This window comes from Vulpes vulpes, chromosome 12 (assembly GCF_048418805.1).
Source record: "Vulpes vulpes isolate BD-2025 chromosome 12, VulVul3, whole genome shotgun sequence".
Lineage (NCBI taxonomy): Eukaryota > Metazoa > Chordata > Mammalia > Carnivora > Canidae > Vulpes > Vulpes vulpes.
In genome coordinates this window covers 53,404,922-53,428,335 of record NC_132791.1, presented here as the reverse complement: position 1 = coordinate 53,428,335, position 23,414 = coordinate 53,404,922, and the positions used below count along the sequence as shown (strand labels likewise).

Here is a 23,414-nt window from a genome sequence, read left to right as displayed (position 1 = left end):
AATGGTTGGGGCAGAGAAGGTGGATGATAGGCTAGGAGCTCTAATGTTCCCATCTTACAAAGGGATAGGTTAATGGTAAACTTGTTCAAGATTGATAGGCAAGAAGTTAAGATTTAAGTATACTTTTTGAAGTTTCAAAACAAGCCTGAGGAGGAACTGCACATAGTCTGGTGATGGAGAAGAGAGACAAAGGTAATAGAAGTCAATGAAACCTTATATATGCCCTACTATACTAGGATATTCAAGATTGATAAATCAAGAAGCTTCAGTATAAGCATACTATTTGGGGATATAGAGACAACCACCGGAAGTACAAGACTCAGAACTGCTGAAAATGTCTGTAGGAAGGAAGCCCAGGATGGGGAAGACTATGTTGGAGCACTACTGCTTTCCATGATAAGCTTCTCTGGGTATGTATTGCTTTGATCAGTAGCTACATTAGAGGGGGTCTTGTGAGCCATTTAAAATAGTTTAGAGTTTTACACAGACAACCAGGTTATACGATTAGATCTGTGTTCTAATTGGACCCCTCTGGCTGCAGGCAGAGAATGGAATGGAGGCAAGCCAGAAGGTGGAGGTGTGAGGGGGTAGGGGCAGGGCAGGGCAGGAGGACAGCTGCAGATGTCCAGACTGATGATGGCCTGGCGTAGGAACAGAGAGAGCTGGATGGATGGATTCAAGAGGTACTAAAGAGGGTTTGGAAGAATCATGCCAGCTGCATGAGTGATGGTCCCTTTTATGAGCTGGAGAACCCTGGGGGTGGGGCAAGAGGGTTTGAGAAGAAGATAACCAGTTTAGTTTGGACACGTTCAGTTTGAGTCATCAAGGATGTGTGAGGCCTTTCATAGTCTGGCACCAACCACCCTCTCCAACCTGTTTCTGCACTCAGCAACCCTCTGCCATCCCTATCCCTGTTCTCTTATCACCCTGAGTTTCTTGCTGTTCCATAAACATACTATATATATATATATATATATATATATATATATATACTATATATATATATATATATATATATCTTTGCTCATGCCAATGCTTCTGGTGAGAATGCCTTCCTTCTCCCTTCTCAGTCTGCAGTTTCTGATTATTACTCAGCTCACATTTCTTGTCTTCTCAGAAAACCTTCAGATTCTCCCAAGAAGCGCTCCATCCTCTGGGTGCCCCAGCATGCTAACAGATTTTGTCTAGCTCTGACCACATCCTCCCATAGATCTCTTTTTCATATGTCTACTTTCCCTACCAGGCAATTGTTTCATAGGGGATAGGAACTGTCACCTATTATCCTTCAAGTTAGAAATATGAAGATATTTCACCTAGTTTGTCAACTCTCTCAGCTTGGTGATGACTACTTGGAATGCCATGTTGCAGATGATTTTGGACAAATGCAGGTGGTACAAGGTGTGGTGGGGTTCTGGGAAAGTAAAAGTCTGTCATGGGTGGAGAAGGAACAGGGAGGAACCAGGAGTTCATTGAATGAACTATCAAGAAACATCCCTCCCCAGGTGCCCGGGTGGCTCAATCTATAAAGTGTCTGACTCTTGAATTCAGCTCAGGTCATGATGTCAGGGTTGTGGGATAGAGCCCTGCATTGGGCTCTGTACTCAGCAGGGAGTCTGCTTGATACTCTCTCTGCCCCAATGTCCTCCCCCCATGCTCTCTCTCTGAATAAATAAAATCTTAAAAGATTTTGATAAAAAAAAAAAAAGAACACCCCTCCCAAATGAAGTAAAAAGAAACTTCTGGCCTGCCATCTCATCACTTAGAATGCCTCACAAACTGAGGGCCTACCTTGGGGTCTGGATACCTTTATACTATCTGGGAATTTTTTCCTCCCAACATTTGACCTGGACACTAAGACTTTCCAATATGCAGCCATACCATGGGATTTAGTTGAGACATGCCTGGACCAGATCCCTTCACAGCCCTGGGTCATCTGAGCCCTACAGACCTGAAGAAAGCCATTTCAGGACGCAATCTTCCAGTCCTGGAGGATTTGGATAAATCCTCCAGTTTTTTCTAACCTTCTCTATCAGTATCCTATAGCTGACATAACAAATTATCACATACAGCGTGACTTAAAACAACAGAAATTTATTTTCTCACAGTTCTGGAGACCAGAAATCTAAGACCCAGGCATGAGCAGGCTGCACTTCCCCAAATTCAGCAGGAGAGACTCCTGCCTTCCCTCTTTCAGCTTCTACTACCTCCAGGCATTCCTTGGCTTCCTTGCCTGCATCGCTCCCATCTCTGGCTCTGTCTTAACATGACCTTCTCCTTTTCTCTGTCTTCTCTTCTAAGGACACCTGTCATTGGATTTGGCACCCAACAGATAACCTGGGATGCTCTCATCTTGAGACCCTTAGTTTAATTTTATCCGTGATAATCCTTTTTCCAAATAAGGTCACTTTCATGAGTTCTGGGACATAGACATATCTTTTTTGGAGGGCCACCATTCAATCCCCTACACCTTCTGAATGGAAAGTGACCAATAAGACACAGGATTTGATAATTTTGAGACATAAACAATTTCTTTTAATGAGGACATAAACAATGTTCTTTAAAAATGTAGACAGAATAATGAAAAACTATCACAAAGAAGCAGCAGCAAAAAAAAAAAAAAAAAAAAAAAAAACAAGCCTCACTAACATTACCATGATTGTTTTTGCTTCACTGTGACAGCCACACAGAAGGCTCTGTGCAGACTGTGGCCTTATTGTCTCTCCCCTGGAAAGTTTCTAAGGCCCAGTATGTTGAGCTCTGAGGACAGAAGAACATTGTGACATTTTGCCCAAAAGTTCCAGTTAAAAAAGAATGGATTCTTTTGCCCAGGAAATTCTATCATCATTGGTAAAGAAGAGAAAGATCGGGAAAGGATGGAGAGAGGAAGGAACACAGCGCCAAGCTGCAGCTGAGGTTTTCTCTCTTTCTGAGAGAAATCCTCAATTGTCTGTGTTTTTGAGACTGGATGGGGAAGTGGAACCTTTCCTCCTGCTGAGCACCACCAAGCACTTCTGTATTTTTGTCCCTTGCTCTTGCTCCAGCCATTTCATCTGGAACTGAAACCTGCAGGGTTAGTGTAGCTTGTGTTCTAGCTGTGCTATACTCACCTCCATTCAATCCATATCTGAAAAGGTAACCAGAAGTTTATATTCAGAAAAGTCCAAAAAAAGCAGATCTCTTCTGGCCTCACTCCTCACTCTGGCAATAATGGGCCTCTTGAACCAAGGTAACCCACCGTAACATGTCCAAGTGGGTTACCCCCAGGTGGGAGCCAGCTTTATGGACAGTAACTGTCCCATTTTGCAAAGGAACAAAGTGATGAGAGTCACTGTCATGTGACAAGCTGTTACTGTTTCAGCATTATCAGTAGTTATTGAACACATTAAGTAACCACTGATTAGTTATTGAGGACAGCATCCTCTGAGCCCACTCTGAATCAGAAAAATCAAAGCAATGAAAGTCACTATCATGTGACAGATTGTCACCATTCCATCATTAGCAATATTTATGGAACACTTAGCATTATGTCCCAACAGATGACACATAGCATCTCGCTCCCAGGAGCCTGAGCCATCTCAGGAGTAGGAATATTGGAAATAATATAGGAAAAGGACCTGTGTTATCCTTGTTCCCATTTAGCAATCCTTGTGTTTCACTGATGCACAGTCAGATAAGTAAAGCCCATGCTGTTAATGACCTGTTCCCCAGACCACACAGACTCAGAGGCAGGGTTCATCTTCCTGTTTCTTGCCCATTGTTCAATGTCACCAATCATTACTCTGAGGACTGTTAATAAAACTGTTCACCATTTATTTAGCTGATAGTCTTGCAGCAGCAAGCAAGTCTTGAAGCAGCAAGCAAGTCTTGAAGCAAGTGCTCAGCAAGCAAGCTGAGCACCTGGAACTAGCCCTTTGGCTGGCTGTCCATCCCACAACACACTTCTCACTTCCAATCACCACCCAACTGCACACCTCAGTTTGACTCCTCCCCCAACACATCCCCTCTAGAAGGGTCTCAACCAATGCATAACTTTCAAGCTCTGTATAACTTACTTCAAATTAGTTTATTTGGAGCTCTCTATTAATGAGCTCTTAGAATCACTGATTAGGAAGTTGGATGAGTTGGTATCTAAGAATTCTTTCTATCTTTAGCCATGTTGTTACATGGAAGGCAAGTTAAACAATATATTACATAGTATACATAGTAGTATATATAGTACAAGAGTTCAGAGAAGATTTGAACTGTTTCCAACTGTCCATCTTTAAAGCCAGATGTTGGTGGATTTCTCATTTTCATACACTTGGTGCTGTCTTCTCAAAGCCCTCTTGAATGGGGAAGTCCATAGTGGGAGGGCCTCTGGGTTGCTGCTTTATTCACTCTGACCCAAGCAGGGACTCCACTTTATGATTAAGGAAATGGTTAAAATAGCACTTTGCAGGCCTCTCGAACTAAGCTCTCCTAATTTAGACACTGACTCCCTTGAAAATAAAAAGGAGTCCCAAAATGTCCCTCTGGGGGGGTAAACATATTTTTTTAATTTATTTATGATAGTCACAGAGAGAGAGAGAGAGAGAGAGAGAGAGAGAGAGGGAGAGGCAGAGACACAGGCAGAGGGAGAAGCAGGCTCCATGCACCGGGAGCCCAACGTGGGATTCGATCCCGGATCCCCAGGATCGCGCCCTGGGCCAAAGGCAGGCACTAAACCGCTGAGCCACCCAGGGATCCCGGTAAACATATTTTTTAATCAAAACTCATCTATGAGAATAAAATAGGCCAAGAAGGGATGACTAAAGGCAGAAAATGACCACATCTGCTCATGATTTGCCTACCCTGGACAGTTTTCTGAGAGTCCACAGACTAGACCTACTGGTGCTCTAACAACCCACTGAGCACATCTGCAGAATCTGGTAAGCATCCTGAGAAATGGATCTCAGATATAATGAAGGATGTGACACTTGTCACTAAGATTTAGAAATAAAGATGGTCCCTCAACCTTGAAGAAAAGGGAACTATACAAGTCACAGGCATGAGAAAGAGGCCCTTTTTGCTCCCTCTGAGCTGGTAAGCAAGAACAAAACATGATTTATTCCAGAAGTCATGACTGCAAAAGCTTGCTATCTGGGCAAAGTCCCTTTACAGCCGTTCTGGGGAGACCATCTTCCTCATATCCTTGGAGCTCCTGCTGACTGGGGCCACAGACACTCTTCTTTACTGATGATGATGCATTGGTGAGACACCAGGAGGCAGAGGAGCCAGACTGTGGTGGATGAAGCCTAATGTAAGGGGCCTATTCTTGTCCCATGATGGGGGCGAGATAGTCACAAACATGAAACATCCACTCTGGGTCTCTGTGGAACCCAGAGATAGAATTCAAAGGATATTGTATGTTGGAATAGGCAACACGATATAACAAAACAAAACAAAACAAAACAAAACAAAACAATACATTATGGAATACAGAGCATGGGGGATTTAAAATTTTACATTTATTTTTAAATGTGGCTTTAAAAAATACAAAGGGCCATCTATGCTGACTTTCAAATTTAAGATACTGAGATAGAAGCAAACACTTGAAAGATAGGAAAAATGAGATAGATATGAGATTTGAGAGAAATGAGATAGAAAACAAATGTCTGTTGCTTCCTCCAAATTCAAGACACATAAAATTTTACCCTTGCTATACATGTACATTTTATATTTGATTTTCCTAATATTTATGAGCAAACTACTGAGTCACTGGAAGAATTGATTTGATGGCCTCACTGTCAGGAGGGCACCGAACTTTAAAAGTAGCCTGGGGAACTGGATGTCATTGGCATCCTTGCCCTGATGTTTGCCAAATTATAAATGCATCACTTAAAATATTAAAGTGGAGTATGTTCAGATGCACAAGTGTAAAGGTTTAAGCTAGACTTTTATATGAGTTTTCTCCTTATTAAACATTCAGAACATCGCTTTTAAGTAATTGGTGAGCTAATTTTAAATGGTAAATGAGTACAAATTAGTATTGGGCTCAGCCAATAATAAGCTGTGACCTTGGTTACATTGCTTTGTATAGCTCAGAGCCTGAAGCCTGTCAAGCACTGTCAATAAACTTTGCTTGTACCAGCAACTCCTTTTCAATCAGTATTTAATCCGTTGTCTATTCTTGGTGATCACAGTCAGAACGAGTTCAAACCGCATAAGTCAGTAATGATCTTTAACAGAGGGTTCTTCTACCGCCTCCTCTTAGAGAGAGGAGGCAGTAACAAAATTCCAGCTCGATTGAGGCTCCACTTCCTATGAGATCATAGAATAATTTTTCTGAGGCACCAGCAATTTGTCATATGAAAAGTAGCTATGGAAATGAAAATCACAACGAAGGGAACGTGACTAAAAATGCAAACAGGCAGTAGAATGCAAATTCTGCTTCTGAAATAGCTTTGGCATCTATTCCTATCTTTCTGCCCTGCTGCCCTAGCTCATTGTCTCTGTCTCTCCCAAGGACGTGCCATCACCTCCAGCAGTGCCACTCCTCCATCCCTTCACCACACATGCATGAGTTATAGCAGGCAGGCCGCAAAGCAGCATGGGTTATGAAATAATGGGTGCTCTAATGCCACCTGCACAGAACATATACATGGCTGTGTTTATCCCTAGGGAGGTATATAAAAAGCTTCATAGAATAAGCCAACAAATATTAGGAATGCTTCTCAAACATGTGATCTATTTTGTTTATATTTTGGAAATTACTGGAATTTGGGAAAACATAATCATGAATTCTATAATCAAAAAATAATTAGGGGCACCTGGGTGGCTCGGTCAGTTAAGTGTCTGCCTTTAGCTCAGGTCATGATCCCAGAATTCTGGGATCTAGCCCTGCTTAGGGCTCTCTGCTCAGGAGGGAGTCTGCTTCTCCCTCTCCCTCTGCTCTTGCTCTCTCTCTCTCTCTCTCTCTGTCTCGAATACATGCATGCGCCTGCACATGCCCTTGTACTCTAATAAATAAAATCTTAAGAAAAAAAGAAAATTAAAACATATCAAGAACCGGTGGTTACCAGAGGGGAGGTGGGTGGGGGAATAAGTGAAATAGGCGATGGGGATTAAGTAGGGCACTTGTGATGAGTATCAAGTGATGTACAGAACTGTTGAATCACTATATTGTACACCTGAAACTGATACAACACTGTATGTTAACTAATGGAATTAAAATCTTAAAAAAATGAACCCATCATTTTTGGAGAACAAAGAAAACAAAAAAGAATTGAAGCTACTTTTTAAAAAGAAAAAAGAAAGCAAGCATTCCACAGCAATCTACCGCAAACAGGATAAAGGGCAAAGTATAATTTAAGGTCCTCTATCCATGACCCCAGATTACTTCCCTGACATTATCTTCTGTACCTCTAACACATAAGTTAAACAGAAAACACACTAGACTGTTTACCCTGAATTCAGTCTTCACTGTCCAAGTTGCAAACCCCTGCCTATCCTGTGCATACGCAAATTCGGCCTGCCTCCTGAAGACTTCCTCATGTGTCTTTTAGAAGCTGTGCACTGGTAACCCTCAGAGCATTGATTTCATCTGAATGTAACATAATTAACTGTTTTTCTCTCTTCCACTAAGCAGTAAGCTCTCCACAGGCAGGTTGCGCCTTCTCCCCTGAGCACCTGGCTCACTGCTTTGCACCCAAAGATAGTCAATAGATGTTTGCTGAAATAGATCATAGAAGTGAGGAGGATGGGCAGCCTGGGTGGCTCAGCAGTTTAGCGCGGCCTTCAGCCCAGGGTGTGATCCTAGACCCAGGATCGAGTCCCGCTTTGGGCCCCCGCATGGAGCCTGCTTCTCCCTCTGCCTGTGTCTCTGCCATGCTCTCTCTCATTAATAAATAAAATCTTAAAAAAAAGGGGGGGGTGGGGAGGAGGAGGATGCCCCTGGGGCAGCTGCAGAAGACTTTGCAAGGGTGGGATTTGAGTTGGATTTGAAGAAAAGGTAATATTCAGACATAAATGATAGCTGATTACAGTTACCATTGCATGATTAAAAACACAGGGACTTCTTCAAGGACATTGTTATCGTTCTGATGTAGACTGCTTAATATTACAGAGTAAGTTGATCCTAAACGTTCTCCTTTAAATGGGAGATGTATCTTCATATTTTGAACTAGCATTCTTAAGCTACAAGGATACAGTATTTACAATAAAAAAAAAAACTAGTCATCAATAAAATTAAAAGGCAAATGACAAACTGGGAAAATCTGGACAATGCATATAATAAAAGGTTAATAACTACATATCAACAGGAAGATATTAATGGATAAAGGGGGGAAAAGGTAAATCACAAAAGAAAAAATCCAAATAGACAATAAATAAGTGGGGGGAAGTTTAACATCACTAGTAATAAAAAGTAGAGTGAGCTACAACTTTTCACCTTCCAAATTGACAAATTAAAAGATGCTACTCAAAAAATAAATAAATAAATAAATAAATAAAAATAAAAGATGCTACTCAATACCATTGAGGGAAAGACAAGGTACTTTTACAGGACTGTAACTTTTCTGGAAAACAATCTAGCATTAAGTTTCAAGAGTTTTGAAAAGAATTCCCTCTGACCTAGTAATTCTACTGGTAGGATTCTATCCTAAGGAATTAATCAGAAATGTGCACAAAGTTTTATATATGAGCACCACTATTCACAAGAATTAAAAACTGGAAACAATTTAGACTACTAACTATAAGAAAATAAGCATAATACTATATTTATCTGATGCTATAATAAAAATCATATATATTTAAAGAATAGATATTGTCATTGAGGAAAATGCTCACAATATAATAAAAAGTGGGAGAAAAAAGATTAAATCGTATGCATTTAAGGACTGAAGACAGAAATTGCCCTGGGAAATGGGATTGGGAAAAGGATGGCCTTTCACATTTTACTGTTTTCTTTTTTGTTTTGGTCATTAATAGTGGTATAATCCTTCCTATACAATTTGAATGCTTACTTTGGGCCAAGCGTTGCTTTAAGTCTCTTGTGTTTATTTTCTTAATTCTCATTACAATCTGATGAGGTAGGCATTATTATCATCCCCACTTTATAGATAAGAAAACTGAGGCACAGAGAGGTCAATCAAGTAAGCCAAGGCAGAGCTATGATTCGAGTGTGCAATTATGATCCCAGGCTTATTCTCTTAAACTACTAAGAAATGGTACCTCTGATTATATACTTGTAGTATGGTGTTTGTAAGTTAAGAAACTGATCCCATTTTTCGGCCCTGGTGGTTTACTCAGCCAAAAAGCTTCTTCTCCTACCTAGCTGCATAACTACCTGATCTCTTCAAGTCCTTAGTCCTTATATAATTGGGACCTTCAAATGAGTCGTACCCTGAACACAAGGTGCAAAATTGCAATCTGACCCCCCTGTCGTACTGTTTTATTTTTCCATTGTATTTGTCTAGCATATTACAGAATTTTCAGATTCACCGTATTATTTCCATTCCCCCTTCCCTGCCACGTGAGCTCCACGAGATTAGGGGTTTTTATCTCTCTTGCTAACTGATGTATTACAGCCGGAATAGGTACTGGCCCAAATTAGGTGCTCAACAAATATTTGTGTCTTAAATGAAAAAATTTAAATATAGCATGATTACCATTTCGCTTTTTATTCTAAAACAAAAAACATGTATGCACGTGTGTATGGAAGGAAGAAGAAAAATATTTCAAAATGTTAATGGTGATTTCAAGTGATATTTCTCCTTTGTATTTTTCTGTGGTTTTATTTTCAAACTTCCATGTGAAAATGTACTATCTCATCATGAAACAACTGCTTTTTTTAAACATCCCTTCTAAACCTTGGGTAACACGCATGGCCACTGTCTTAGCTGCAAATTGCAAGATGCCCTTTCCCTGTGCGAAACGCGGTCAACGCAGTCGACAATCGGAGAGGTATTGATGAACAGATAATTGCTGTTAAATAACCTCCCGGTATTTTTGTGGTGGTGAACTATGTATTCCTTAAAGAAAGAAAAAGCGTCGCCTCTCCCGGCCGACACAGCATCCCTGGGGAGCACACCCACCTAGCAACCGGGCGCCCGCCGAAGCGTGGCACTGCGCCTTTAATTCCCGGGTGGGGGAGGGGCGGCGGATAATTTCCGCTCCCCCCTCCCGCCGCGGTCCCCGTGGCAGCTGTCACCCGTAAGGGAGCACCGAGCACGGGGGATGGAGCCCGGCGCCCATTGGACGCAATACGAAGGCAGAAACCTACCCCGGGGGCGGTGGGTGCACGATGCGGCCCCCCGCACCTTCCTCCAGGAGGCCCCCGGGCGGCACGGCGCGGGCGTGACCAAGGTCCAGCTTCGGGGACACGCCCGTCGCGCCTCGCTGGAGACGAGCAGGTGAGCCTGGCCGGGGAGGACGTGGCTCCCGGAGCCCCCCGCTCCCCGCGCTCCCGCCCGTCCCAGCGGCCGCGGCGGCGTGCACCTGCCGGCAGCCGGGAGCGCAGCGCGCGGGGGAGCCGGGGAGCCGGCGGCCTGGGCCCCCGTGGGGCGGCGCTGGCCATGGCGCTGGCCGCCGCCGCCGCCGCCGCTGCCGCCGCCGCCGCCGCCGGGGTGAGCCAGGCGGCCGTGCTGGGCTTCCTGCTGGAGCACGGCGGCCAGGTGCGCAGCTGCGACCTGCTGAGCCGCTTCAAGCCGCTGCTGGAGGCGGGCGACCCGCGCGGCCGCGCCGCCCGCAGGGACCGCTTCAAGCAATTTGTCAACGACGTGGCGGTGGTGAAGGAGTTCGACGGCGTCAAGTTCGTGGTGCTGAAGAAGAAACTGCGGCCCCGCGAGGCGGCGCAGCCCCCGCCCCCGGGCGACCCCGGCGACCCCGGCGACCCCGGCGACCCCGGGGCGGCAGCCCTGCCCTGCGAGAGCACCCCCGCCTCACCCCGGGAAGCGCCTGGCGCGGGGGCCCCAGCCCCAGCCCCAGCCCCAGCCCCGGCCGCGCCGCCGCAGCAGCCGGCGGCACCGCGTGAGGACGCGGCCCTGCCCCTGGAGCCGCAGGCCGCCTCTGGGCCCGCTCAGCCCCCCGGGGAGCCCCCGCCAGGTCCCGCGCAGCCATCGCGCGGTGCCCCCGGGCCGCGGGCTCCAGCCGTCGAGCCAGCCCTGGCCCCCGAGGCGCGCTCTGCAGACGCGGCCGCGCCGCCCAGCCCGCTGTCGGGGGAGCCCCCGCTGCCTCGGCCCGCGCCGCCGCCCCCCAAGCCCTGCATGCTGCCCGTGCGCTGCGTGCCGGGCCCCGCCGCGCTCCGGATCCGCGCCGAGGAGCAGGGCCTGCGGCGGCAGCTGTCGGAAGAGCCGAGCCCGCGCAGCTCCCCGCTGCTGCGGCGGCGGCTGTCGGTGGAGGAGGCCGGCCTGGGCCCCGGCCCCGGCCCCGGCCCCGGCCCCGGCCGCTCCCCGCACCTGAGGCGCCTGTCGCGCGCAGGCCCGCGCCTGCTAAGCCCGGACACGGAGGAAGTGCCCGCCGCGCCGCCGCCGCCGCCGCCGCCCGCCGTGCCCCTGGAGCCCACGGAGCACGAGTGGCTGGTGCGGGCGGCGGGGGGCTGCTGGACCCACCAGCTGCACGGGCTGCTGCTGCGCGACAGCGGCCTGGCGGCCAAGCGCGACTTCATGTCGGGCTTCACGGCCCTGCATTGGGCCGCCAAGAGCGGCGACCGCGAGATGGCGCTGCAGCTGGTGGAGGTCGCGCGCCGCGGGGGCGCGCCGGTGGACGTGAACGCGCGCTCGCACGGCGGCTACACGCCGCTGCACCTGGCCGCCCTGCACGGCCACGAGGACGCCGCCGTGCTGCTGGTGGTGCGCCTGGGCGCGCAGGTGCACGTGCGCGACCACAGCGGGCGGCGCGCCTACCAGTACCTGCCGCCCGGCGCCTCGTACGCGCTGCGCCGCCTCCTCGGCGACCCCTGCCTTCCAGGCTCCGCCGACGCCGACGCCACCGGGGCCGGCAGTGGCGCCCATGCGGCCCGGCGCCCGGTGCAAGTGGCCGCCACCATCCTCAGTTCCACCACCAGTGCGTTCCTGGGTGTCCTGGCCGACGACCTGATGCTCCAGGACCTGGCTCGAGGCATGAGGAAGTCGGGCTCCCTTAGCAAGTTCCTGGGTGCCTCGCCCACAGCCCCACGGAAAAAGACGAAGGCCCGCAGCGGCCTGCCGGCTTTTCCAGAAATCTCTCGTCGACCTACTCCCGGGCCCCTGGCTGGGCTAGTGCCCAGTCTGCCCCCCGCCACCTGACGGCCCCTGAGGCCCGGCTGGTGGATGTAACCCGGCCTGCCCCTCACAGCCTAAGCCTGCCCGAAACAGCCGCTCAGCACCGTCTCCAGCTTCGCGCAGTGCAGCCTGTTCTGCCCAGGCGGGCCTCCGCCTCTAGCTGCCGCCGGAAGCTTGACCTGCCTCTGCAGATGGGACCAAGACGTCAGGGAGAGCCTTCTATAAGGAGCTCCAGAAACCGGTCTTGAATATTGGGTCGGAGTGAAGGGCCCCCGAATGAGTTAACTCGATGCCTCTGCAACCACACACTCCCAAGCCAGAACTAGAGCAAGGGTCTCTTTAAATGGGTTCTGTTGGACTGTCAGCTTTTAAGAGATCTAGTGGTTTTGTAATTTGCTGCCTTTATCCTGTTTTTAAATTAAAATGAGGTAAAACAACTTTCCTAATAACCTTTTGAAATTATATTTTTCCATTTTTAGGCAAAATGCTCATTTTCAATCTTTTGCTAAGTATTTTGGAATTCTATTAAAAAACAAACAAACAGGTGATCATGATCTAAAGGAAAGTAGTCCCAACCAACAAAACCCTTAAACGTTTATCTACCTCATTTTAGGCGATTCTAGAGAGACTTGGACACAGAATGTGATCATTGTGAATGTAATTCATTTCAGTTGTACTGTGAATGCTAAATATTAGGAAACAAGTGCATCTGGGGAGTAAGAATCATTTAACAGTGAGAGAAAGGAGACATTTTGGCAAATACTTGTAATTTCTGGTTGTCTTTATGATGAAATATAAACTGTCTTCGGCACTAGTGGGTGATTATTTTGATCTGGCATGAATATTTAATTTTTTAAGTATGATTTACTTGTGAATGCACCATTGTGCCATGTTTCTGAATCTGGTTTTCCAATCTGGATGCACCTTTCAATGCAGTAGGTGAATATTTAAAGAAAAACAACATGTCATAGCATTATACCAGAAAAATAATTGGTTAAATAAAAGTAGATACACTTAAAGAGCAACTATTTTATATGAAAATTCTATAGAAACAAAAAATATATTATATCCACTTTTAAAAGCCATCTGAAAGCAAACCACTTATTCCAAAATAGCAAATACAGAATTCTTTGCTCAGTGACCTTTCAGGGATGGCTTAACTTCTCTGGACCTTTGATCCTATCTGTAATTGAGAAGGTTTGCTATTACCAAGAGGTACCAGGTTCAACCCACTCTTAACTATAAGGTCTCTTTTTTCTGTTTTAAAGATGGGGACTCTGTTTGCTCAACCAGCCTTTTTTAGATATCATATTGTGGTCATGCTCTGCTTTTGCAAATTGTGTTTGCATGTCATTAGTTATATCAAATAGTTTTTGTGGCACAGGGGAGTGTGTCTTCTCCCTTCCATATATATCCTGTGTGACATTATTTAATGCAGTCCTTAATGGAATGTTTTGATTTAAGCACTGAAATAAACAAGTCTCCCATTTTGTTCTTACTTGTGTGGTAATGTCTTTCCCTTAAACATTCTACAGCCCTTACTACTGTATTTTTCTTGTCTTTTTATCTACTTAATTTCTTCAGTTTTTCCTCATCCTCTTCTGCCTCTTCCAGGCATTCTGTTATTGAAAGAGTTTGGAATGATCTGCTAAATAAAGGCAACATCCACACACAGATATAGTATCCAAAAAAATAAAAAAATAACAGATGAATGTAGGCCCTGATCTGACCCTTTCCTTCCCACCTTCCTTGCCTGGAACTCTTGCTAAGCTGCATAAATTATTTAAAAATGCAAATTAAATCTGCCTCTGCAGAAAAATTGTAGGAGGCAATAATTATAGCAGTCTCAGTTGCTGCAGGTCTAGAAGGCAGAATAAAATATTAGAGATTTTCCATGGTAAGAGAAAGGCTTGACTGAGACAGGATAACAAAGGTCACAAACAGAGGTATGACCTGCCTTGAGAAAAACAAAATCTAAACCAGCAGAGTTGGGGATCCCTGGGTGGTGCAGCGGTTTAGTGCCTGCCTTTGGCCCAGGGCGTGATCCTGCAGACCCGGGATCGAATCCCACGTCGGGCTCCCGGTGCATGGAGCCTGCTTCTCCCTCTGCCTGTGTCTCTGCCTCTCTTTCTCTCTCTGTGTGTGACTATCATAAATAAATAAAAATTAAAAAAAAATAAACCAGCGGAGTAGTAATAACAATAACTAATGTTTACTGCACACTTAAATCAGAGGAGGGTTACTTAAACTGCCAGAATCTTTGTGTTTCAGAAGGGCATGCTGCAAGCCTTCCACGTGAAGTAAAATGTTTGGCAAGAGTTTAGGATCAATAAGCCTAAAACTTAGGTATTAGAAACCATCGTTTTGTCCTTGCAGGTCAAGATGTTCCAGAACTATAAGTCAGTCAGAAGTTATACTTTGATATGTATATGGAAAGTTTTCAAGAACTACATATTGCCTAGCAGGAGGTACACCTGTGAGGGGTATTTTCAACAAATGACAAAGAAAAGAAAAGGAAAAAAAAAGAAAAATTGTTTCTAATTTAAGACAATTTAGCTGGCTAGAATTGTCATGGAGAAGAGAATCACTCCTTTTAATGGGGGAGAAGTTAATTGTTATATAGATGTGTATGAGTCATCTAGAACAAACTTTTAAATAAAGGTTTATACTTCCTTTAAAGGAGGTTGGAGGTTATTCTAGAACATGTCACACCTAATGGAGACCAGGATACGGATGATGCACATATGACCTGTGTTTATTAAGTGCCAAGTACAGTTTTAACCACTGTGCAGGTATTAACCTCAACCTTACAAGGTATGTCCTGTTAGTATCTGGAATTTAAAGTGAGGGAATGGAAGCCTCAAGAAACTATGAGTGACTTGTCCAGGATTCACAGCTATAACTGTCACAGATGGGATGGCCTCCTGATTCTCTTTTCCCTGACAGTGTCCTGCTGCAGAAAAGCAAGGTGGTCTCATCTCAGCCCTTACTCATCTAGTGACCTTAGGCAAGTCATCCAGTTCTCCAGACTCTATCTCCCTCCTCCGTGGGTGGTAAGACTGCAGCATCTATCCTACAGGCTGTGAGGACCGTAGAGCATAGGGAGGGAGTACCTAGAGCTCCTTGAGAACTGCAACACCATCTTGAAATACTACCACGGTGCCCAATTGGTCCCACTGGGGTTTGTGGCCTCAGTACCAAAACCAAATAGCTCTCATCTGTAGCTTGGCTTTACATGATCACCATTCTTATAATCACTAACCATGTTAGTATTTGTATACATAAATAACAATGGACTGGGGAGGGGATGTAGTCCCATCAAAGGGAGATTATTTCATGCTCTGTATATCACTTCAGTTAAAAATAGACATCACCATGTCTTTCTTAACATTCCCCTAGCATCCGTACCCCTGTCTTCTGAGCCTAAACAGGTCATCCAGCCAGCTGAGCTGAAAGCACTCCTCAACACAGTTATAAAGCTGGGCCCTCTCTGGACCCATATTTGACCCCCCCTTTTTGGGCCATTTCCTGGAAGAAATTATTTGGCCTTTCATAATAGTTTGATAAATAGACTTTTTATTGCTCTCCACATAGCTTTTTGCCTTGAACCTCTGTCCTGGCCTTACCCTTCCAGAACTGCCACACCTCTGGACTTGAACCTGTGAAGCCCAGGTGGTCTCAGTCGTTTCTGTAGGGAAGAGATAAAAAGGAGAAGGTCCCGATGTCTCCTCCAGAGGCGGGGGGGGTGGGGGGGGGGCCACCGTAGGTGATGCTGATTTAAGTTTCAACGACAACCGCTAAGCACCTGCCCTGCCTGTAGCCAGGATGTGACGGTAACACTGCGGGGTCCCTGAGAGCATTTGCTTTAGAGCAGTCGCTGGCCCCCACCTCTTGCTCCTCCTGCCCCCACGCTCCCCCTTCACCTCGTCTCTCGGCGGCGCTCGAGCACAGGTGACCCACATTGCCACCCAGGCTCCCGATTCACACGTGAACGAACAGCAGCGCGTTTCGCTCCCGCGAGGATCCCTGAGGTTTACAGCAGCCGCTCCCGCAGGTGCGTGGTGCGCGGGACGCGCTGTTCCAGACCGAGCGGGCGCCGCCGAACGCTGCTTCCCTGTTCGGTTTCCGATTGACAGTCTGAAGGTAAAAAGTACTCTAATTAAATCCATATTAGGAGGAGCAGCGGGGGCGGGGCGCGGCGAGCGCGGGAGGTGGCCACGCGGCCGCCCGTTGCCTAGCAACAGCGCCAGCCAAAGCCTCCCCTCGGCAAAAACCCGCAGGGCCGCGCGGCGGGCAGCGGGGATGGGGGCGGAATCAACAGGCGGGGGCACCTGTGGCTTTGAGGAGGCGGAGGCAGAAACCCCAACAGAGACCCATGAAACCCTCTTTTCCACCCTGGGAGACAAAGTAAGGCTCTTTTTGATACTGATACTCCAGATCAACGCCCCCGGCTTCCCTCCTCCCCCACTTCTCATTAACCAACAACTTTCCAACGAAGGCCTGGTGGCAAAGGAAGGCAAGCCAGCCTCGCCGTGGCTGGCTGGACGGAATTTGTTTCCAACAGAAGCAAAAAGGCTCACATCGAGTCTTCAGGCCTAACTAGCACTGCAGGGAAGGCAAAGCCCCTGGGGTTAGCCCAGAGGGCCTACTGGGCTGGTGAGGAGGCTACGGTGAAGGGTAGGAGCCTTCATCACAAGGAGAACAGTGCCCTCTGCTGGCAGCGTCCTGGAGGGTGGAATTCACCGGGCTTCTGGCACCTGCCCACACAGCACCACCAAGTCTGAGTCTGGAGCCGCCTGGGTGGTTCAGTGGGTTAAGGTCGCCTTCAGGTCAGGTCATGATCTCAGGGTCCTGAAATAGAGCCCCTTACGGGGCTACCCGCTCAGTGGGGAGTCTGCTTCTCCCTCTTCCTCTGCCCCTTCCCACGCGCTCTGTGCTCTAATAATCTTTAAAAAAAAAAAAAAATCTTAGTCTATGGCATCAATACTGAACACCTGTGGTGCTCATTCTTGCACTCTGACGTTATAATGGTGTGGAAAGGACATTAAATGGGGCAGGAAGAACACAGAGGCAAGATGAAAGGGTGGGTGCAGGAGGTGTGGCCCTACTCTCTCCATCTGATAAGGACAAGCACAGGAACCTCATAATTCCCCCATGGAAAAACCCAGCACAGAACCAAAGTGCAGTTTAGCAGGACCACAGCAGACAGTGCTCCTCAAGCCCATCCAAGGCTGGAAGTGCTTTGTCTGAACAGCACACAATTTCTATTGGCCTAACTGATGACTGTTGTTTTTCCAAGAATATCACACTGGGAGAATGAGTGTGGCGGGGGAGGCTGTACAGGGCAAAAGGCAGAAATAAGTTTATTCCATCCGGACTATCTCAAAGAGAACTGCCCTGCTAGGCTGAGGACTTTGGAGTGGAGGCCCCGCCCACAGCATTCAAAGGAGAAAAGCAAAAGCATAATGTTAGAACCCGCAACTGCCTCAGCAGGAGTCCCATATGTTTTTTATAAAAAGGCACAATGTTAGCATTGTTCTGTGCTCAATAGTTCGACTGTTGGAACTAATGCTTTTGGTATGAATACAACCATTTAAAATTCCCAACCAGTTGCACTTAGTGACAATACGCATCAGAAAACAAGCCCAGAAGCAGAGATTTCTCACTTTGGGGTCAGTTGGCTTTAAATACACATACACATGCCTTTTAATGTGCCCAACTTCCAAAAATACACTGAACATTTGCATGAACAATGTTCTTGGCCCTGGCCTTTGCAGCTGCAAATACTAAAGCACATTTTCCCATGTATATTTGAGAACTTCACATTGACTCTGTGTACACAGGCCTGATGCACAAACAGAAGGGAGTGTGTGGCCTCTGTTTCATTCCACACCAGCACCTAACTCTCCGCTCCCAACCCCAGCTCACCCCCAGCTTAGCCTGTTCGGCCCACAAACAGAGCGGTCTCTCCACACCTCAGCCCCCACATTCTAGATCTCCAGGTCTCTCACGGCTCACCTTCAGCTCCCATGCCCAACAGCCCTCCTCAAGCCTGGTGGATCCAGTGGGGTTTCCAAAGAGAGCTGGATAAACTCACTTTTGATAAGATAATTGGAAGACAAAGTTCCTTCTGAGTCTTGGAATAAATGTCCCTGAATTCGTCAAGGTTTTTAGGCAGCGAAGCTACTGAATCTATTTTGTGTATGGGGATATTCCCTATCCCTTAAGTCTTGAAGGAAAGCAGTTACCCTCACTTCTGCTATTGAGCTTGGAGGCTTGGGTAAAAACCAGCAAAGGAGCAGGAGTCGGCCAATCAGGCCTAGGCTTTTGTGGTAGTGATGTGATCACCAGAAGTGCTAGGGATTCCTGGTGGCAGTGGAGCTGGAAGGCCTGGCATCCTCTTGGTCCCTCCTGGTTTCAAGCCTGTATCCCAGTCTTCCTAAGGATTCTCAGACCTGACTGATGTCCTCCAGCAAATCCCTCTTCTGCTCTAGTCAGGCAAGGTTGGTGTCCATTGTCTGTAAACAAGATTCCTTCCCTAAGCTAGGCTCCAGGTGACACACATACTTCCCACATCTATTATTAGTAAGATAGAAAAGAAAAAACTGTTTTGCATAGTAAGTTCAGATGCTCCTCTAATTTGTCTCCTCCTCTCTCCGATCAACCCAGACAGAGCCTCTCTCCTCACAAAAAGGGGGAATACTGTAGTTTTAAAATTCATAAATTAATCACCAAATAATCCACAAGAAATGGGTAAAACCACATGAAAACACTTAGAAGTGTCCTAGGAAGCCCTGGCCTGGGTCTTCCACACTGGCCCTGCCCCATCCCCATTCCTCTGCCCCGCAAAGGGAAAGCACCAGTGTCACCCCCAGTTAGGTGGGTGAGGGGCAGGGGCACTGCTCCCCACTCCCACTGCCTGTCATTAGATGAGGGGTGGCAGGAAGGGCGGTTTATCAGGAAGACAGGCCTCCGGGGGCCAGGCCAGCCTGGGAGGCAGGGGATGAGGGCCAAGGTCGCTCCTGACTGCGTCGAGCTGGTCCTGAAGGAGCCGGACCCGCTCATCCAGGCTGCGCTGCTGGGCCAGTACGGCCGCCTTGCCGACCAGCAGGGAGTGATAGGCGCTCAGCTCCTCGGGGGGCAAGGCCTGCACCAGCACCTCACGCAGGGCCCGTTCGCGCCGCGCCACGTGCTCCTTCAGCTCCTTGGCATCTTCCTGCTGCCGCTGCAGGAGCCCCAGGCGCTGCAGCAGAGAGGCCTGCAGCCGAAGGGAGAGCGTGCGGTGAGCAGAGCGGTGAGCCGCCGTTCCAGGGATGGTCCCAGACTGAATAGGCCCCTCCCCGCCCCATTCCAGCCCCTGTCACCTGCTCGTCTGGGTCGCTGTCCGCACCCGCCCGGGCCAGGGCGCGCCGCACCCGGGCCAGGCGACTGCCCAGCAGCAGCAGCAGGCCAAGCACACGCTCTATGTCGGCCATGAACCTGCTGAACCGCTCTAGGTCACGGGGAGCGCAGGCCTGCCCCACCGCGGCCTCCAGAGCAGCCCCGCGCCTGGCCCAAGCCTGGGCCGCCTGGTGCAGCTGCTCCTGTTCGGCCCGAAGGTTCCGCAGCATCGTTTGAAGGAGGTCGGCTAGCTCCATCTGCAGGGAAGGCGTGGGTACTTAAGGGTGAGGCCAGACCACCCTTCTCAGCCCCTACTCTTGCCCACCCCATCTCCACTAGTCCCTCCACACTCACCTTCTTGGCTTGGATGCTGCTATTTGGATCAGGGAGATGCTCGCCACAGGCCTGGTCAGGCACAGAGCGGGTGGTCTGGTTTTCAAACCTTGTCTCCTCCTGAGAAGTTGGCAGGAGCTGGCTGCAGCTAAAGAGACAGAACTTGAGGACAAAGCCACAGCTTCCTGGGCTGTCTTGCCCCAAATTGCAGGGACTTCGAATCCCCTGAATCCCTGGTGCCCCCAACTCACCCTGGCTCAGGACTACCAGCAGCCTCTTTCCCAGCCTCCTTACAGGCTGGCCTCATTGCAGCCCAGACCTCAGCTAAAGGAATCAGCCCATCTAGCAGGTCCAGGGGTGGCTCTGGGCTGGGACAGGAAGTGAGAGTGTCACTCATAGAGGGATCCAGTCTGGCCAGCTCCTGAACCAGCTCCTCAAGGCGAGGACTGGGCCATGTTGGCCTAGAACCGGGCTGGCCAGCGGCCAAAGCCTCGGCAGTACAGCCAGGAGCTCCTGGGGTATTGTTGCTTGGAGGTCCCAGGACATCAACTGGGAGAGGTTTGAGCGGGTCACTCTCTGTAGCTGCAAGTGAGTCAATGGTCAGCAGTCCATTGGTGTGAAAGGTTGCTATGTCACCATTTGCAGTCCCAGGGGGCCTATAGTATATGGTCCCAGAGACACCCGCAGAACCATGTATCCTCTGGTGGCAGTCATCTGCCCTTGCAGTCTCTGGGTGTTCATGGAGGGGATGCTCTGGGGGGACTGTAGCCTGGTCAGCCCTCTGGCCTGAGCCAGTTCCATACCGCTGGTCAGAGACATGGATACTGGAAGTGGAAGAGACACTGAGTCAGAAAAAGCTCTGTCCAAAAGCAAGCAGTAGCCTCCAAGGGCCACCTGTCCCCATCCCCACCAGCCAGGCTCCCAGGGTCCAGCTAGGAGAGGGTTCCCTGCCCCTCTAGCATTTGGTTGATATGTGTAGGGAGGAAATGTCTCACTCAGCTTGGAAGCAAGAGGCAACTCACCTGGTTGGGCTTTCTGGGCAGGTATGGGTGTCTAGAGGTGATCTCATTTTGGCCAGGGGGACTTCTTCCAGGAAAACCTCATCATCTGGAAGGGATGGGAGCCGGGTACACCCAATGCATGTCTCTGAGGCCCTCTGTTCACAGTCAGCAGGACTACTTTGGGGATACACTGCAGAACACACCACTGCAGCTTCCTTCTGAGTCAGGAACCTATAGGAAGGGACACCTCAGTGACCAGGAAGGGAGCTCTTGGTGCTGCACCAGAGACACAGTGGTGTGGCACCAGGGTGGGGGTGGAGGGCAAGAGGGGATATAGTTGGCAAAAGACAGAATTAGAAGGCTCAAACTGAGAATAGGTGAGAGGCCCTCTCTGTCTTGGGCAAGAACTATGAAAACTGCCTTTGTCGACCACTCCCTGGTGGTCCATGTCTCTCACCTGGCAAGTTGGGCCTGAAGCAATGGTCTGGGGGTTTCTGCTCCTTGGGGAACAGCCTGGAAAGGCAAATCATTGCTTGAAATGTAGCTCAAGTTTTCATTCTCCCAGATGTCTCCCACCCCAAGCCCGCAGCCCCTAACTTCCACACCTGGACAATGGGCATGACCCCTCCTGGACCTCCCCAGGGAGCCAAGACTTCCCCTGACGCGCTCTGGCTCCGACCGGAGGGCCTATAGGCGTCACCAAGCTTCGCGGACCCGGGTTCTGGGTCCTCCGTGCCTCGGGGCGGCGACTCAGGCAGCCATCTGGTCTGGTGGCCTTGGAATTCCGCCAGCACCCTCCGCTCCCGCTCCTGGGTCCCGGGCCTGGCGATGCCAGAACTGCAGGCGGCCTCACCGGAGCGTTCCCCTGCCGACCCACCGCCCCGCCCCACGCGATCTAGCTCCCCGGGCTCGGAGAAGCACCACTTCCGCTGCTGGGTGGCGAGGCGCCCCCGGCCCACGTTTGCCCTGGCGGCGGTGGCCCCGGGGCGCGCGGGCTCCACCTCCCCGCCCCCGCCGGCCGGGTGGCTGAGCGAGGAGGAGCGCGGGTGCGCCGCGGGGGGCCGCGCGGGGGCGGCGGGCCGCAGGCGGGCGGGCAGGCTCATGCGGAGCTCCTTGCGCTGGAAGGACGTCTCCCGGAGCACTCGCCGCTGGGCGCCCTGCAGCCGCTGGCGGTACGCGGCCCGCGAGGCCGGTGGGCTGGGCGGCTCCTCCAGCCGCGCCGCCGCCGCCGCCTCCGCCTCGGCCGCCAGCGCAAAGAGCAGCGGGGTGGCCTGCCGGCTGAGCGGCCCCGGCGGCCCCTGGACCTCGGGCGGCCGCGGCCCACTGCGCGCGGCGGCAGCGGGCCGGGGCTGCGCCGAGGTGCGAAGGCTGCCGGCGGGGCCCGGGCCACCCCACACCACGCGCACGTAGTCCCAGTCTAGGTAAGGGAGGAGGTCGGTCCCGGGCGACGGCGTGCGCGGCTCGGGGGCAACGGAGGCCGCGGAGAAGGAGCTGTAGGCCGAGTCGGCGCGCGCGGACAGCCGCCGCAGGTCCAGGCTGCGGGTGGACGAGGCTGGGGAGGCGCGGTCGCCCCCAGGCCCTGGGGCCTCCATGGCTGCGCAGGTGAGTGCGGGGCCTGGAGGAACACAGATGGCGAGGTGCGAGGTGCGAGGTGCGGGAGGAGCCCCGGGTAAGGCTGGCCCCTCCGACAGGGACAGCCAGGGGCTTACACATCCCCTCCCTGGTCACACGATCTTTAGCGCTGCCCCTCTCCTGGGTCAGGGACGACACAGGTAGGGCTAGCCCCTAGCCTCTGGAGTTTGAGAGTCTTAGCTATTCCCCGTTGCTTGCAGGGGAGGGGGGGGACGGGGTGCACTAGGTGGTGGCTAGCCCATTACCTCCAGAGGCTCTCCAGGAGGCCAGCCCTGGCCTCTACCCTGGCACCTCCTGGAGCGCTGAGAATGTACCCATATTCCTTCCCTCCCCAACCCAGTCCCACCCAGGCAGCTTCCTGGCAGCTTTGTTAGTTTCTCCCTGTGATCTTCCCCTAATAAACAATGGTCAAGAACGTTCTGAGATCACAGGGGAGCCAAGAAAGGAAGGAGCAAGACCCAGGTCAGGTGACAGAGGCAGCTTCACAGCCTTCCCCCAACTCTGTGTCAGTTATGTTCCAGGTACATTATATAAATATTTATCTTGATCCTCACAACTACTATCTGCATTTTACAGATGAGGACACTGGAGTTTTAAGGGGGAAATGATTTGCCCAAGGGCACACAGCCTGTAAGAAGCAGAACCCTATCTGGAATTTGGGCCTGCCTCCAAGCTTACTGCAGCCAGAATCAATTTCCTAGAAGCAAACACTGCTGAAAGTTAGTTTACCTCCGTCCCTCAACTGCCAGAAGCCTTCAACAAAACCTGAACTCCACTGTGGGAAATTTATCCCCACCTGCTCTCAAAATACTAGCAGATTCCAAAATAATATGGTCTCTGCTTTGCAGCC

General features: G+C 49.9%; 3 protein-coding genes and 1 long non-coding RNA gene across 10 annotated transcripts in view; 1 reads left to right on the top strand and 3 right to left on the bottom strand.

The window, feature by feature from the left end:
- Positions 1-10,534, bottom strand: part of SEPTIN8 (septin 8) — a 54,765-nt gene extending 44,231 nt beyond the window's left edge. For 4 of the 7 annotated variants that reach the window (XM_072728622.1, XM_072728623.1, XM_072728619.1 and 1 more), the window contains exon 1: positions 10,241-10,372. Coding sequence is in view for 3 of the 7 variants with exons in the window: in XM_072728616.1 (XP_072584717.1) it covers positions 10,241-10,534 (294 nt within the window). In the remaining 4 variants the exon portion in view is untranslated. Of the gene's footprint in view, positions 1-10,240 lie in introns of all 7 variants that reach the window. The other 3 variants (XM_072728616.1, XM_072728617.1, XM_072728618.1) reach the window with 1 other exon arrangement.
- Positions 10,533-13,716, top strand: SOWAHA (sosondowah ankyrin repeat domain family member A). Its single transcript, XM_072728642.1, has one exon. It carries the CDS (start codon positions 10,533-10,535, stop codon positions 12,240-12,242), a length of 1,710 nt encoding a protein of 569 aa, XP_072584743.1. The 3' UTR covers positions 12,243-13,716.
- Positions 13,717-15,771: 2,055 nt separating this feature from the next.
- On the bottom strand, positions 15,772-16,255 carry LOC140594584 (uncharacterized). Its single transcript, XR_011995583.1, has 2 exons — positions 16,142-16,255; positions 15,772-15,906 (listed from the first exon to the last, which is right to left on the bottom strand). It is a non-coding gene; the product is annotated as an uncharacterized lncRNA (long non-coding RNA).
- A 1,636-nt stretch (positions 16,256-17,891) lies between these two features.
- SHROOM1 (shroom family member 1) lies at positions 17,892-22,524 on the bottom strand. Its single transcript, XM_072728615.1, has 7 exons — positions 21,538-22,524; positions 21,390-21,445; positions 20,954-21,163; positions 20,183-20,755; positions 19,953-20,079; positions 19,583-19,855; positions 17,892-19,476 (listed from the first exon to the last, which is right to left on the bottom strand). Exons 1-7 carry the CDS (start codon positions 22,522-22,524, stop codon positions 19,144-19,146), a joined length of 2,559 nt encoding a protein of 852 aa, XP_072584716.1. The 3' UTR covers positions 17,892-19,143.
- Between the last annotated feature and the right edge of the window lie 890 nt (positions 22,525-23,414).